The following is a 14,681-nucleotide window of genomic DNA, read 5'->3' on the forward strand; positions in this document are numbered from 1 at the left end:
AAACTCAGACAGTTTTGTTGCATAGATGAGGAGGAAGAAGAATCTGTGAACCTATTTTTATAGCTATTTTATATGAGATTATTTGAGGCATTTGTGCTCAGAAAAGGAATGAACCATTTAAAAAGATGTGGTGTATTTCCTTTCTCTCCTCCCCTCCAGAAAAGAAAGAGAGAAAGAGATTTAAAGTTTAGAGGACTTTGTACATAGTGAGAACTATGAGTTAAGAGGCCCAACTTGAAGTGGCATTGAGACTGCTTAGTAGTCTACTTTGTTTGCCAGATAGTCAGTGTTTGTTGGGTGGGTGAATGAGCCTGTCAAACGAGTGGAATCGTGAACTGACTGGTTCGTAGTTTCTTAGCGTGCCCTTAGGACCTTGAGTAAGTGCTTCTGGAATAAAACAGACGAAAGGAGTTTGGGAAACACCATTTTGTTGACTCTCATACCTGAGCGCGCCTCAGAATCAAGGGCTTGAGAGTAGTCTGTTGGGTTTACTTTCCCCGTCACAGGCTGGCAGAGGGTCCTCGTTTCTAGCAAGTTCTGAGGTGATGCTGTGCCTGCGAGACGGCGTTTTGAGAACCCTTGCTGTGTCTTACTTGTGTTGAGGCTCGGGGAGGCACTGAAGTCAGGGAGATGTTTGGCCTTCACTCGTTATTTCCAAAGCGTACTTGGCCCGCGGCCCCTCCCTTCTTATGTGTATGCATGTACCTGTCCATCAGTTAGTCATCCATCTGTATGTTACATTGTACACGTTGCTTCTTTATATCCTTGGGAAATGTTCTGGAGGTCACACTTTCAGAAACAACTGTGTCACATCTGCAGTGATTTCAGCTTGTAGAGGCTTGGGGTTTTGTGTAAGGGCCGTGTGTACAGAGTGATCCCCAAATGCCCAAGCAGCTGGGAACCAAGGAATAGGACAGACAAATCCAGTTTGTTGGTTTTGGGCGATGTATTGAGGGAACTTAAGGGCAGAAGCCTCATCTTGGGCAGTTGAGAGACGGGTAGATGTCCTCACCATTACCCCAGACCACCGGGAAGAAACATGTGTGCTCTGTGCACCCAGGGAGGGGAGCCCTCCAGGGCAGGCAGGAGTGCTCTGTGCCTCAGCACCGGGTGTTGTGTCACAGCTTCAAAGTTGCTTTGCTCTAAAAGCGGGAGCACCTCTTCCTAACTAGGGACAGTAACTGAGGTAGGAGACAGGAGGCAATCAAGTACGGGGCTGATCGGAACCAGCATGGTAGGTCAGCACCCAAGATGGAGTCATTTTTGTCTCCACATGGGGGTAGGTGAAAACGTAATTGTGTCAGAGTAAAACTTTTGGAATTGAACCCTGTTGCAGAATTAGAAGGTACTCTGATAATCATGATCTGCGTGGAAACATTTGTATACATTTTTGAACCTTGCAGACTGTAATTTGGAATACATGTAGGGATACAAGCAAGAAGAATTACATGAAAATGAATCCTAGAGTGATGAAATGATTTCATCAACTTTTTAACCTATTACTCATGTATCTCTTTCTGTTGTGGTTTGCTTCTGTCTGCCAACACATTCCCAGAACTTTAGGGGCATAGCAAAATTAGGGAATAATATTGTCATGAGAGATGGAGTCTCTCCCGTGTCTTTTTTTCCCAGTTATATTTTGACTTTTAGGCTAATGTAGTTTCATGGTACAGCGTTCTACTTTGCATGTTTCAGATTTGTGGACTTAACTTCAGTAATGGTTTTGGTACAAGATGTGGCCAGTCAGTACAAAGGGGATATTTCAGGAAGAAGTGATGCTTATGAACTCTTGAGATGTTAAATGGAGCACAGACTTGAACTTATGGGCTTCTTTGTGTTCCCCAAGGCTGTGGATCTTTCCATTGATGAGTCCAGCTTGACAGGAGAGACAACACCATGCTCTAAGGTGACAGCTCCTCAGCCAGCTGCCGCTAATGGGGACCTCGCTTCAAGAAGTAACGTCGCCTTCATGGGGACACTGGTCAGATGTGGCAAAGCAAAGGTCATTTCTTGTTTTTTAAAAAGGCATTTCTTTTGTTTTTAATTACTTTCTCTATTCCTGTTTGCTAATTCTGTGTGGACTTTCCAAAATACATGGCAAGGAAAAGACAGAATTGAACCTCGACCCTGGCAGCTCTTTGTGAAACTGGGAGGAACGGAGCCCGAGGACGGTAGTTAACAGAGAGTGGGTAGTCCTCGCTCCTGTTTCCTTTTAGACAGGCCGTGGCTCAGGGATGTGTTCGTTACTAGTTACATGCACTGTTAATTTAGTTGATGTGGTGCTGGCTGTGATGTTCTGACTATGTTTGTTCACCTACTCAAGTATTTTGTTTCCTGGGTTCTGATATTCTACCAGTATACACAGTACCATTCACTGGCATTTGAGGGGAAAAGCAAACTACGTTAAATGTTTCTGTATTGAATGTAATAGAGATTCTGATTTCTATTCGTGTGAATATAAGCCAAAAATGGGCCTGAGAATTGAGTCAGTAATAAGCTTAATGAGGTGTTTGTTTCCAGGGTTTGCATCATAAGGGGTAAACACTAGCGACAGTAACAGAAAAGTAAGCTTGCTAAGTAAACTTTTGGGACATGTATGTCAGGCATCCTCACTGTAGATAAGGCTTTAAAGAAAGGAAAGGAAGGACTTGGTTTTGTCTTTGCTTTGATTGAAAGAGATGATTCTGTTTGAATGTCGACTGTTTGCCTGTTTCTCCCCTTAGGGTATTGTCATTGGAACTGGAGAAAATTCTGAATTTGGGGAGGTGTTTAAGATGATGCAGGCGGAAGAAGTGAGTACTTAATACCTGAATGCTGTGATTGTTTCCGACCTGAAGTTCTCCATTGTAAGTGGGGGAGAAGAGAATCCTGGGGGATTATTTTATGTACTATTGGGAGTGTTATTTTATTCAGAGAACAACTCAGTTGTCTCTGTTTAGAGGCATAATTGGGAAAAATCTGAATTGACATTGTCAGTATTCTAAAAGATTTTGATCTTTATTTACTGTTTATGGTAGAGAAAGGCAGTGTAGCCAGTTGTTTGTAGATCTTACTCTTTTTAGAAATCAGTGTTGTAGTAATTTTGAGGATTACTGATAAGTACGTTTGTACCTCAGAACATGTCTTCTGCCACAATATTTAACTTTACGTAATTCCAAGTCACGGGGGTGGGGTCGACCGCCAAGTACAATAACCTGGAAGATATTCTTGGTTAGGCTTATTAAAGATGAGGGCTTTCATTTAAAATCCTTCCTGTGTATAAAAAGAAGCTGCATTCTTCAAATGTCATACTCCCCCATGAAATTCAGAAGTCGTCGGGATTTTCAGGTACTGTGCGGGGACTCCAGTGTGTCGTGCCACGTGGAAACCCATTCTGGGAAGTGTGGCCGTGAGGGACGGTGAGAGAGGAGGTCAGGGAGCCTGCAGGACAGAAAGGAGCGGGAAACTTTGAAAAAGGAAGTGAGGGAGCCGGGATCGGTGGCTCAGCCTGTAATCCCGTGCCTTTGGGAGGCTGAGGTGAGTGGATTGCCTGAGCCCGTGGGTTCGAGACCCGCCTGGGCAGCGAGACCTCATCTCTACAATAAATCAAAAGATCAGCCGGGTGTGGTAGCGCGCGCCTGTAATTCTGGCTACTCGGAAGGCTGAGGCGGAAGGATCGCCGGAGCCCAGCAGGCGAGGCTGTGGTGGCCGGGAGCGGCCATGCACTCCAGTCTGGGTGACAGAGTGAGACTCCAACTCAAAAAAAAAAAAAGAAAAAAAGAAAAAGGCAGTGAGGGGCAGCTGGTGGACTGGAGTCCCGGAGAGTGCTAGGCAGGAGAGCAGGTTTCTCCTCAGAGGGGAGAGCAGGGAGAACAGACCTTTTAAGATAAACAGGCTTTTTAACGCCTGTCTGCCTGCCTTCCTCACCCTTGACTGTGTGACCTGGGCCTTGTTTAAAATCTGAGCCTCAGTCCTCTCAGTGAAGGTGGGAATGTTTGCCTTATGAGTCATGTGGTTAGCGTAGGAACTGGTATGGCAGACTCTTAGCAGAGTCCCTGGCACCTGGTGAAGCTGAGTGAGTTTAGGAGGTTGTGGTGACACTCTTCTCTAATTTGTCAAGGCGCCAAAAACCCCTCTGCAGAAGAGCATGGACCTCTTAGGAAAACAACTTTCGTTTTACTCCTTTGGTATAATAGGTAAGAGGAGAGTGAGTATGTATATATATTCTATTTTTATTTGGGTTTTCTTTTTTGAGTGTGAAGGGTGGTTCTATTTATTGGTTTTTCTTTCTTTTTTTTTTTAAACTATAAAACTGACCCTTAGCCATTGTCCTTTTTGACAAAGGAAAAAATAAAACTGTATAATTCTATAATCAAAGAAAATTTCTGTAAACATCTTAGTATTTTTTCTCCTAGTCTTCAACAAAAACGTGATACTGTTGTTTTATGGACTGGTTTTCATTTTTTGTGTCGTGTATCCTGTCATAAACTCCTTGTCATTAAATCGATGCTGGCATAAAGCAAATTTAAAGGTTGTATGGCATTTCATTTTTGTGGAAAAACATGAACAGTCCCCTCTTAGGTATTTATCTAGATTTTTAAAGGTTTTTTTTTTTGCGCGTATAAATAATTCTTCAGTGTAGGTTTTATTGTGAACACCTCTCATTTTTTTAAGGGCAAATTCTTAGAAGTAAGATTTTTGAGTTATAGGGTGTCTGTAAATTTTTAATTTTTGACCACATTTGAGTGTTGCCATTAACTTTCCAGGTGAATCAAAAGTTTTTCATTATTTGATTTCACAGTTCATTGTTAGAGAAGCTGAATAATTTGTCATGTTTGTGTTGATCCTTTTTATTTCATTTTGTGACCTACCAACTATTTCTTTTGTCTACTTCTCTTGTATCTTAGATTGGTAGCAGCTCTTTATGTAACTAGATTATCATTCCTTTTGTTGTTTAAGTTAGAAGTATTTTCTCCCCTAATTCTTAAGTTGCCTTTGAGGGGTTAAAATAAATTTGGTAGGAGAGAGATGTGTGTCATTGAGATTTTCCTGGGATTCTGTTCGTGCTCTCCTATAGATAATCTCTGCAATTAAAGTTTCTGTCTTTGTTCTATTCATAAAGACTGTCCCAACCCCATGTTCAGAAATATTTATTTAAACATTGTTCTAATATTGTTTTCAGTTTTATTTATTTTATATATTTAAGACTAGTCGTGTGCAGTAGTGAGAAGGGGGCAAAGAGTAGAGCAAGGAATTCAGTCTGTAACTGACTGTGAATAATCCACTGAGATAGCTTGGGACCTTCGGACCAGCTTATAGTTTTTATTTTTGATGCTTAATTTTACTGTTTTATTTAAGCTTTATTTTAGTACACCACTTAGGGTAGAGTTATAACTTTTTAGTAAAAACTTAACTGATTATGCTACTATGTTAATTCTACAATCCATTCTTTACTGAGTTGAGATGAGGTCTTTGTCATATACATTAAGCATGTACGTTGCTTTTGGCATCTGTTACCTTTTCTTTAATTTTCTCACCATGTTATTTTATTTACTCTGGCTAGCTTAGAGTTTTAAAGTAAGTAATGCAATTTTAAGCAATATTTCTGCTTGTCAGTGGAATAATTTTTAAATATTGTTTATCCATCTGTCTTTATCAGAAATAAAAAATAGACGATAGGAAGATACTTGTTTTTGTTGATCTCATAGCGCCTTTCACTTGATCATTCCTATTTATTTTTTAGGAGTTGTATAGTGAATTTGATAAATTGAAGGGTATTCTAGCCAGTTAAATCTTTCTAGTTTATATTAACACTGTACCATAAAGCCATTTCAAATTTAGTGATATGTTTCAATTCTGTGATTATCTGGTTTTATGTTTAATACATTGGGCATGCTTTTTTAAAGCCAGGATGTTCTATGGAATAGGATGGGAAATCAAGATCTAGATGGGGGTTCGTAAACTTTCTTGATAAAGGGCTGGGGAGTGAGCAGCTCCGACTTGTTGTCCACATGGTCTCTTGGAAACACTTCACTTGGCCAGCACACAAACACCACTGTAGACAGTGTGTGAGCAAGTTGTGGCTACTTTCCAGCAAACTTTATTGATCAAAGCAGGCAGAAAGCCCCCAGATGATAGTTTGCTGACCCTTGGTATAATTCATTGAAAGTATTTTTTTTAAAGTCAGGTTAGTATTTGGGATAGGATCTTAGAAGTCTCCTATCTGGATCACTGTTTTGTAGCTGCACAAATGTTCATATTGGTTTCGAACACAACTTCAAAGTTGCTTCATCATACCAAACCTCTGATGGCACTGTGTGTCCTTTTTCTTCCTAAACCTGGTGTGGAGGTAAAAGGCTACAAGAAGGCGCACGGTAACTGTCAACTGATTTTTGTAGAAACTTAAGCGCGTTCCTGCAATTTGAGGTCTCTGAGTAAGATATGTTGCTCTTTGAGAGCCAAGTCCTAAGTGTTCTTTTGCATGTAGTACAACTCACTGTGTGAAATTTGGATATTGAGTTTATGAGAAATAAAGTTCCAGGTTTATTTTTACAAAGTTGATAGTAAATGGAAGACCTCTATGTTTGATGTTTGATGCTGTCTTCTTTTTTGCTATTGTATGAGAATGCTAGTCATGTTTTCTTGAATTAATAGAAATTATTGTTTTAAGGGGTGGGTAGGGTAGTGGTGGCCAAAGGTACAACTGTGTGTGTGTGTGTGTGTGTGTGTGTGTGTGTGTGTGTGTGTGTGTGTATGTGACAATCATTCCAAGTAGTGCTGTCTTCAGGCTCCTTGTAAGACCTTGTAATTGTCACTTGATATACATTTCCTTATATATCAAGGGACCTTTGGTTGCCCCCAGCTTGTTGTAACCCTTCTGAGTGATTTTATGTAAAAGGGGAAAATAGCTAATTAATAGCTAATTAATTCTGTTTCAGGTATCATCATGTTGGTTGGCTGGTTACTAGGAAAAGATATCCTGGAAATGTTTACTATTAGTGTAAGGTAAGATCTCAGCCTTTGTTTACAGTTGAAGTCTCTTTTCTCTCTCTTATTTCTCTCATGGGCATAGTCGACATGTTATTACAGGGGTTGCTATTACATGTAACCTGTAAGACTATAATATCTTTACTTAAATACGTTGTTCAAAAGTTCATTAAAATGGTATTGAAATGATCTCTACAAAAATGAAAACCTACCACATATCTAGCAGAGGCAAAAGCCCGCACTTAGGTGTCTAGAATTATTAACCTACCACTGAGTTTTTATATGTAAATAGACAAGGAGTGCCAGACTGAAGACTAACTAGCTGCACGAGAGGGAACGTCTGCCATGTGGAAACTGAATTATCGACCTCAGGGAGAATTAAAATTTAAGAAAGAGAAGACAAAATAAAAAGTAGGCATTTGTATTTTTAGAGATTTGTGGCGAAGCTGCATCCATGATAGATGGACTTGTAGAGAAGGATCAGAGAACAAAAAAAGTTTTTAGAAATTTAACATTGTGATTGCTGAAATTAAAAGTTCAGTTGTGAGGCTGTAATGTAAAGTCAGAGGTTTCCCAAAAATGGAGTAAAAATTTTGAAACAGAGGGAGATAAAATGCAAAGAGGAATACTTTCAGGAATATCGTTTCTAACTAGAAGGAGTTTCAAAAGAGATGAGGAATTTTTGTAAGATATGACACATAAATATTTTCACAAGCCAAAGAGGTCTTTATAAATTGGAAGGGCTCACCGGATGCCAAGCAGAATGGAAAAAACTTCAACTTGATGTATCATTGTGGATCTTAAAAACATCAAAAAGGCCCCGTTGTCTCCAGAGGAAGTGTTAGGCTGGCACCGGCCTTCCCGTGAGCAGTGGTAGTTTCTGCTACCATGGCCTTTTGGGTTCTTCTGAAGAGTCTGCCTCTCAGGACGTCCACAGGCCACATCTGGAGTTTGTGCCCTGAATACAGCAGGGCCCTTTCGGGTGTCCCTTGTCGGAGAACCTTTGCAGCAGTTGGTGAGGCAGCTCCCTCCAGTCTGAGGAAATGAGGCCAGCCTTGTGAGGGTGGAAGGCACCCTGAGTCAAAACGCCTCATGTTCTGCAGGAGGCAGCAGTCTCCAGAAACATGCACCTTAGGTGCCCTCAAGGACATGTCTACTTAAGAGAGTCACCACATTTAGGAAACTCAAGCTGTGGCTTCCTGTAAGATGATTATTATTTCCCTAGCCCAGAGATGGTTTCTCAGGGGGATCCCTTTATCATAAACGGTGTTGTCTAGCAACATACTTGACATATTACTCCATCAGGTCACTGGTGGTCCAGAACTAGAGAGTTAATCAAATGCAGAAGGGGAAAAGTATTTTATTAACTCTTCAGACATACCAGCATCAGATGACATTAAAATACAGTGGAGCAGTGGTATCAAATTATGGTGAGAAAATTATTACACATCTGCAAATTGTGTCTAGCCAGAATGTCAGTCCAATTAATTCCAAACAGGTAGGCAAGTACTCAGAGCAATTGTTTCTTACCTATCCTTGTTTCTTACCTCTTCTAGCAAAGCAAGTTGAAAGAAAGGAAGATGGTGATGGGTGGATATAAGAAAGGATAAAACTCACCAAGCCATGTAAGAAAAAGAAGTCCTAGACAGTGACATCTGTAATAAGCCTAGGAAATAATAGCTCAAATAAGGACCAGAAATCAATGTCTTTCAAAAAGAGTAAAACAGAATTCAAGGAATAGGTAGAGTCAATAAGAAGTAAAAGAGATATTTTGTATAGTGAAGGAGTGCATTTTTTTCATTAAAGGGGTGAAAATGCAATTTGAATTTGGTTTAAATCTATATCTAAAAAGCCATGGGTTAAAAGTGAAATAAATTAAAAATGGGGAAATCAGTTTGAGATTTTAACAATTGGCATATATCTGTTGTATCTAACTAGGTTTTGAGGATTTTTTATTAAGCAGTGCTGCAGATTGATATTTGACATATCGTGACTTATTCTTTCTTTAAGATCTTCCAAATGACAAATTAAAAATTTTAAAAATAGAATAAAACTCAATTCTATTTTGCAGTTACTATATGGGTAATTGCAGGGAATGCATATCAGATCACATGATATCACTGCTCCGTTGTCTTTTAATGTAATCTGACAGTAGGTTTTTTTTTTCTTTTTTAGTTTTCCTCTTTGGAGTCAAAGATCATTAGTGATCTTATTTTTTCATATTTCTTGGATTATTTTGCAATTTTATCAGCCTAGGAATTTATTTTAACAGTTATTTCCAAGTGTGCTAAAAATGACTAAAATAATAAGAAAGCTGAAGGATGGTGGAATTGCCAAAATCATTGATCTAATGACAAAATAAATCACTACTATCCTATTATTTAGTTTTTTTATTGTGCTGCCTAAAATATTACATCATCGTTCAAGATGGTTTCAAAGAAGTCTGAAGACGCAGTCTTTGTAGGTTTTTTTTTGGTTGTTGAATCAATTTTTTCAGTGTTGATTCGTTGAACAAAAGTGAGAATTCAGAATTATTTTTCACTTTCTACAATAATAGCAAAGAGAATAATTGACCGAGAAGATTTTTCAGAAAGTATTTGACAAATCAGAAGATGCTTGCAGAGCCAGGTAGAAGCCCCATTGGCTGTGATGATGGTGGTGAAATTAATCTTGTGAGTGAAATCTCAGCACTGTGAGTCTCTGGATGATGGTACTCCAGATTTTCTCAAACTCTGGAATTGATGAACAGTGTTTCTAATGGACCAAAACAAAACAGAAACCAAGAATTCTCATCCAGTTAGTCATTCTGTGGCGTGGACTTTATAATGCAATATTTTCAAACAAGAATCTGGCCCATTCTTTTTTGCTAAAAGAATGTATGACAGTATTTGTTCATTTTTTATGATGCTTATTTACTTCATAGTTTTTACAAATGAAGAAATGCTGAAGGCTGGTGTGATTATAAAGATAGTTAAAAGGATATAGATTAGCCGGGCTCGGTGGCTCAGCCTGTAATCCCACGCCTTTGGGAGGCTGAGGTGAGTGGATTGCCTGAGCCTGCGGGTTCGACACCTGCCTGGGCAGCGAGACCTCATCTTTACAATAAATCAAAAAATCAGCTGGGCGTGGTAGCGCATGCCTGTAATTTCAGCTACTCGGAGGGCTGAGGCGGAAGGATCGCCAGAGCCCAGCAGGTTGAGGCTGCGGTGGCCGGGAGTGGCCACTGCACTCCAGTCTGGGCGACAGAGTGAGACTCCAACTCAAAAAAAAAAAAAAAAAAGGATATAGATTATGCAGAAATAGGAAATTCCTTTGGATTCATGATTGTAATTGGTATTCGTTAAGTCTAAAATTGAAAATGTTTTGCAGTTATAGAACAAAGAAGATGACTGTCCTCTTTTCAACAAAGTTATGAACCATCAGTGTTTTCAGAAGGGTCTGCATTTTGACAAAACAAATGTGAAAAGAAGACTTTATAAGCTAGAACCTGTTTGACATATTTTTTGGAATCTGAAACCAGCATTTATTAGATGAAAATTTTTCAGGGTCATGAATGGCAGCTCATGAGCAATTAGTTGCTTCTGCTTCATTTTATAGACCTTCAAGTCCAGGAACGGTTTGGGGTTATAAAATGAGAATGGATATTTCTAGTGAAACTCCTCACAATCTGTGTATTGCTCTGCAAATTACTTGTAAGATGACTTAAAACGTAGAAGATTGAAGAGGCCTTCTGGTTGTAGATTTTCCAATGATAATGTCTAGTTTTCTTTTTTGGGGCATAGTGAAGATTAATGGAAGAGGAAGAAAACAGGATTCCATTTGAATTGGGAATACTCCCCTAGAGTATCCCAAAGGAGACCAAGAAGAGTTAATGATAGCACACATTTCCTGACTCTGCAGTACACACTCTTTAACCAGTGATGTCGTTGGTGTTGCTTGTTTGCTTCCAGCCTTTCAAATCAGCCTGTCTACAAAGCAAGACAAGGCTAATTATGATTATAGGAAAGGATGCCAATGACCCTAAATTAGATCGTGCCAAGGAAAAAGATGAAGCAGCAGAGGGAACGGTGGTAGCTGAAGGCCAGGAGTGCGTGTGTCTTTGTTTGTACAAGAGTCAGAGGTAATATCTGGAATGGCACAGAAAATAGACTTGCGTTTTTTTAAATTACAAAGGGAAACAGTGAAATCGTTTTTAAGAGGGTGATAAAATAAATGTGGCACATTCTCCCATTTTAGAATGTATAGCTGTTCAGTGGAGTTAAGTGTATGCACAGCATTGTACAGTGATCACCCCTGGTTCCAGAACTTTTCCATCATCCCAGAAGAAAACCTTGTGCACATTAAGCAGTCGCTGCCCAGTCTTCCCTCCCATCCCTGGCCACAACTCACCGCTTTTAGTCCATGGGTTTGCCTGTTCTAGATATTTCATGTAAGGGAATGATACAATATGGGGCCTTCTACATCTGTCTTTTCACGTAGCACAATGTCTCCTGGGTTCATCCATGTTGTAGCACGTTTTTAGTACTTCATTCCTTTTTGTGGCCAAATACTCCGTTGCATGGATGTCACAGTTTTACATTTGCCAGTTGATAGAATTTGGCCTGTTTCCATCTGTTGGCTGTGGTGCGTGGTGTTGCTGTGAATATCCATGTATAGGTTTTTGTGTGAATACTGGTTGTTATCTGTATGTTACAAATGAGGTGGATTAGTAAGTAGCTCAGGGTCACACAAGTAAGAGCTGGTGACACTCGGGGTACACACGTTGACAACTTGACGCCAGAAGTGATGCTCTTTAAACTCTCTGCTTAACCTGACAGCTAGTACATGTCTAGTAAATGTTAATCATGCCCTTCCTTTTGAGAAGTTTAATTTTTGAGTGTTGATCGTATTAATTTGATTTTATTAGGCTTTATTTTCAGTAATATCCAGTTCAAATTATTGCCATGGGTGCTGTTTAACTTACATTTGAATATATGTGTATATTGGTCCTAGTTTGGCTGTAGCAGCAATTCCAGAAGGTCTTCCCATCGTGGTCACGGTGACTCTAGCCCTTGGTGTTATGAGAATGGTGAAGAAAAGGGCCATTGTGAAAAAACTGCCTATTGTGGAAACTCTGGGTAAGTTCGTGTTAAGGGCATATTTGTGCAATGGCGTGCCAGTTCACGTCAACAGGAAATCATCTTTGGGCTTCATAGTTTTTGCTTTGAGATGTGCCCAGTGATGTCTGGCTTACGGCAGTAGTAGGTATGGTTTTAACAACCAAAAAAGGCAATTCAAAATTCATATCCCTCAGGAGAGGGAATTTTATGAGAAATCTGTCTGCATTATGGAATGTTCTGATGCTCAAATCATGTTTAAAAAAATATATACAGCAAACGAAACCTTGAAATAATATTGGTAGGATTTTTCACTTTTGACGTGTAAAGGAAAGTATGATGTATAAGTACAGGACCCCAAGTGTCATATGAACTGAATTGCTTATATGAACAGTAAGTATACAGTAGTTATATTGGTATATATAACTTGATGTGCAAATATGCCGTGAAACTTTTTTTTTAAATGTAAGCTATTCAAAATGTACCGAATTTTAAATTCTAGCCTGCATTTTAATATCGTCTCGGTATATGAGATTTGAAAATTCTGACTGAAAAAATTATGTGGGTTTATATTTAGGAACCCTTCAGACTTTCTTTTAGAAAGTGTATTGTTTAAAATTATTACATAAGATAATGAAGAGTAGCTTTATAGACACTAGCTATAAATAAATAAATGTTAATATGTAACTTTTAATTGCAAAAGCTTTACCTTATGATGAAGCAAACGTAGTAAGAGACGTTAATCTAACGTTGCCAGTGAGTCTGAGGGTCCTGGCTTGTTTTCTGAGTGAGTCTGTGTCTCTTCCTGACTCTGCTGACACGTGGTGCTTTGTTCTTTATTGCTGCTGCAATGTGATCTGTTCAGATAAGACGGGAACCCTGACAAAGAACGAGATGACCGTCACTCACGTCTTCACCTCCGACGGGCTGCATGCCGAGGTACTCGGGTGCTTCAAAGTGCCATATGCCTATGTCCAGAAACTTGGGTTTCAACGTGCTGGTGGCTCCGGGGTTTTCCTTCAGAATGGCCGGAAACAGACAGCAGAGTCGTCTCTCCCCCGTGGTCCTGCCAGGTCATGGGCTCAGCCCACTCGGGCCCTTGTCCAGTCCTCTCTTGGGGCGCCCGCTCTTTGTCAGGTCCTTCTGCTTTCGACCTCCTGGCTCCCGCTGCTCCCTGTCTCCACACCATGCTCCCCTGTCTCTTGCCTGCCCCTCTGCTCACTGGGTGTCTCGGCCTGTTCTTGATACCTCACTCTGTATGCACTTTTTAGCACCAGATTTTGAGCACGGCACGTCGTGACCAGGCCCCGAACTGTGGCTGTCTAAGCCCAACGTGCTCTGTCCCTTGTGTCCCTCTCCAGCCGGGCACGCTCCCCTCTGCTTTTGTGCACCAGGCCCCTGGCTGTGTTGTTCTTGCCGCGGAAGGGGCGCCTCCTCCTGTCCGGGGGGGCCTGGAGCCTCTTCATCCGTCGCCCCTCAGCTCCTGCTGCGTTTCTTCCGATGAGCTGGGTGGCCACCCGCAACGGGCCCTGGGTTGTGCCCTCTCAGCCTTCTGTGCCTCTTAGTTCTTTCCCCGGGGAAGTTTTCTGTCCCTTTTTCCCATTCTGCTACAAGTTGTAGGAGAGCAGGAACCATCTTGCCTTGCACAGAACCTGCCCTGAGGGATAATACTTAGTTGTTAAATGAGCACATGAGTGACTGTTTTAAGAATTGTGTATTGACAGTCTCTTAGGTGCTTATCACAGCACATTGGCTCTTCCTGAAGCTGGTTGTGGACAAGTGGCAGTCCCACCCAGTGTTCGCAGAATTGTAGACGGGAATGCCTTTAACCCTGCTTAGGATGGGTGCAGCATTGTACATTACACTGACAGCTAGAGTAAATGTGCAGAGTAAGCCTCAGGCAAGTTGACAGAAGTTGTACTTGGGTTGATTTAGGCCCACTTGACATCGGCTTTGAAATGAGTGAGGCTTGGTATTCAGGTTGCTGAATCCCCAGGGCCGAGTTGGTGAATGTGCCCTTTCCTGGATGGCTCAGAGGATGGGCTTGCGTGTGCTTATATGGTCCAGGCACGGAAGTTCGGATATTAGCTGTCCTTTTTACATCTGCCGTCTTATGTGTCATGCGTTAACCGTTTGTTAATTATTTTCTCTTTAAAACTGTATTCTTTTTACTGTGAAATGTACTTTTGTTTGACTTGGTTTATTTTAGCTATATGGAATAAATATCTGGCTTGTCTGTACTTTGATTTTTAAAATTGGTGTGTAATGTGCTGTGTTGAAGGTAGTTCACTGTAAGTGCTAGAGCTAATCTTCTGGTGTCTCTGAGCCTGCATATTTGCAGAACGAATTCTGCTCTTGTCTAGGTCACAGGCTTGTGGTAAGTGTTAGATGTGGTAATGGATTTGAGTTCTTGGCAAACTGTAGTATGCTATCTAAGAGTAATGATACATAAATTTAAGCTCACTTACGTGTAGACATTTTCATGGTTTATTTATCTTTTTGATTGTATATTGTAAGAATAGAACAATCTTTTTTTTTTTTTTGAGTCAGAGTCTCAGAACTCTGTTGCCCAGACTGGAGTGCAGTGGCCGCTTCTGGCCACCGCAGCCTCAACCTGCT

General features: G+C 40.6%; 1 protein-coding gene across 3 annotated transcripts in view; it reads left to right on the forward strand.

The window, feature by feature from the left end:
- Positions 1 to 14,681, forward strand: part of ATP2C1 (ATPase secretory pathway Ca2+ transporting 1) — a 70,644-nt gene that overhangs the window by 25,116 nt on the left and 30,847 nt on the right. For all 3 annotated transcript variants that reach the window (XR_002481279.1, XM_008073240.2, XM_021706560.1), the window contains 6 exons: positions 1,847 to 2,002; positions 2,724 to 2,792; positions 4,100 to 4,175; positions 6,918 to 6,984; positions 11,959 to 12,083; positions 12,904 to 13,001. Coding sequence is in view for 2 of the 3 variants with exons in the window: in XM_008073240.2 (XP_008071431.1) it covers positions 1,847 to 2,002; positions 2,724 to 2,792; positions 4,100 to 4,175; positions 6,918 to 6,984; positions 11,959 to 12,083; positions 12,904 to 13,001 (591 nt within the window). In the remaining variant the exon portion in view is untranslated. The remainder of the gene's footprint in view (positions 1 to 1,846; positions 2,003 to 2,723; positions 2,793 to 4,099; positions 4,176 to 6,917; positions 6,985 to 11,958; positions 12,084 to 12,903; positions 13,002 to 14,681) is intronic.

Source organism: Carlito syrichta, unplaced genomic scaffold (genome assembly GCF_000164805.1).
Source record: "Carlito syrichta isolate Samal-C Ts95f unplaced genomic scaffold, Tarsius_syrichta-2.0.1 Scaffold315797, whole genome shotgun sequence".
NCBI classification, from domain to species: domain Eukaryota; kingdom Metazoa; phylum Chordata; class Mammalia; order Primates; family Tarsiidae; genus Carlito; species Carlito syrichta.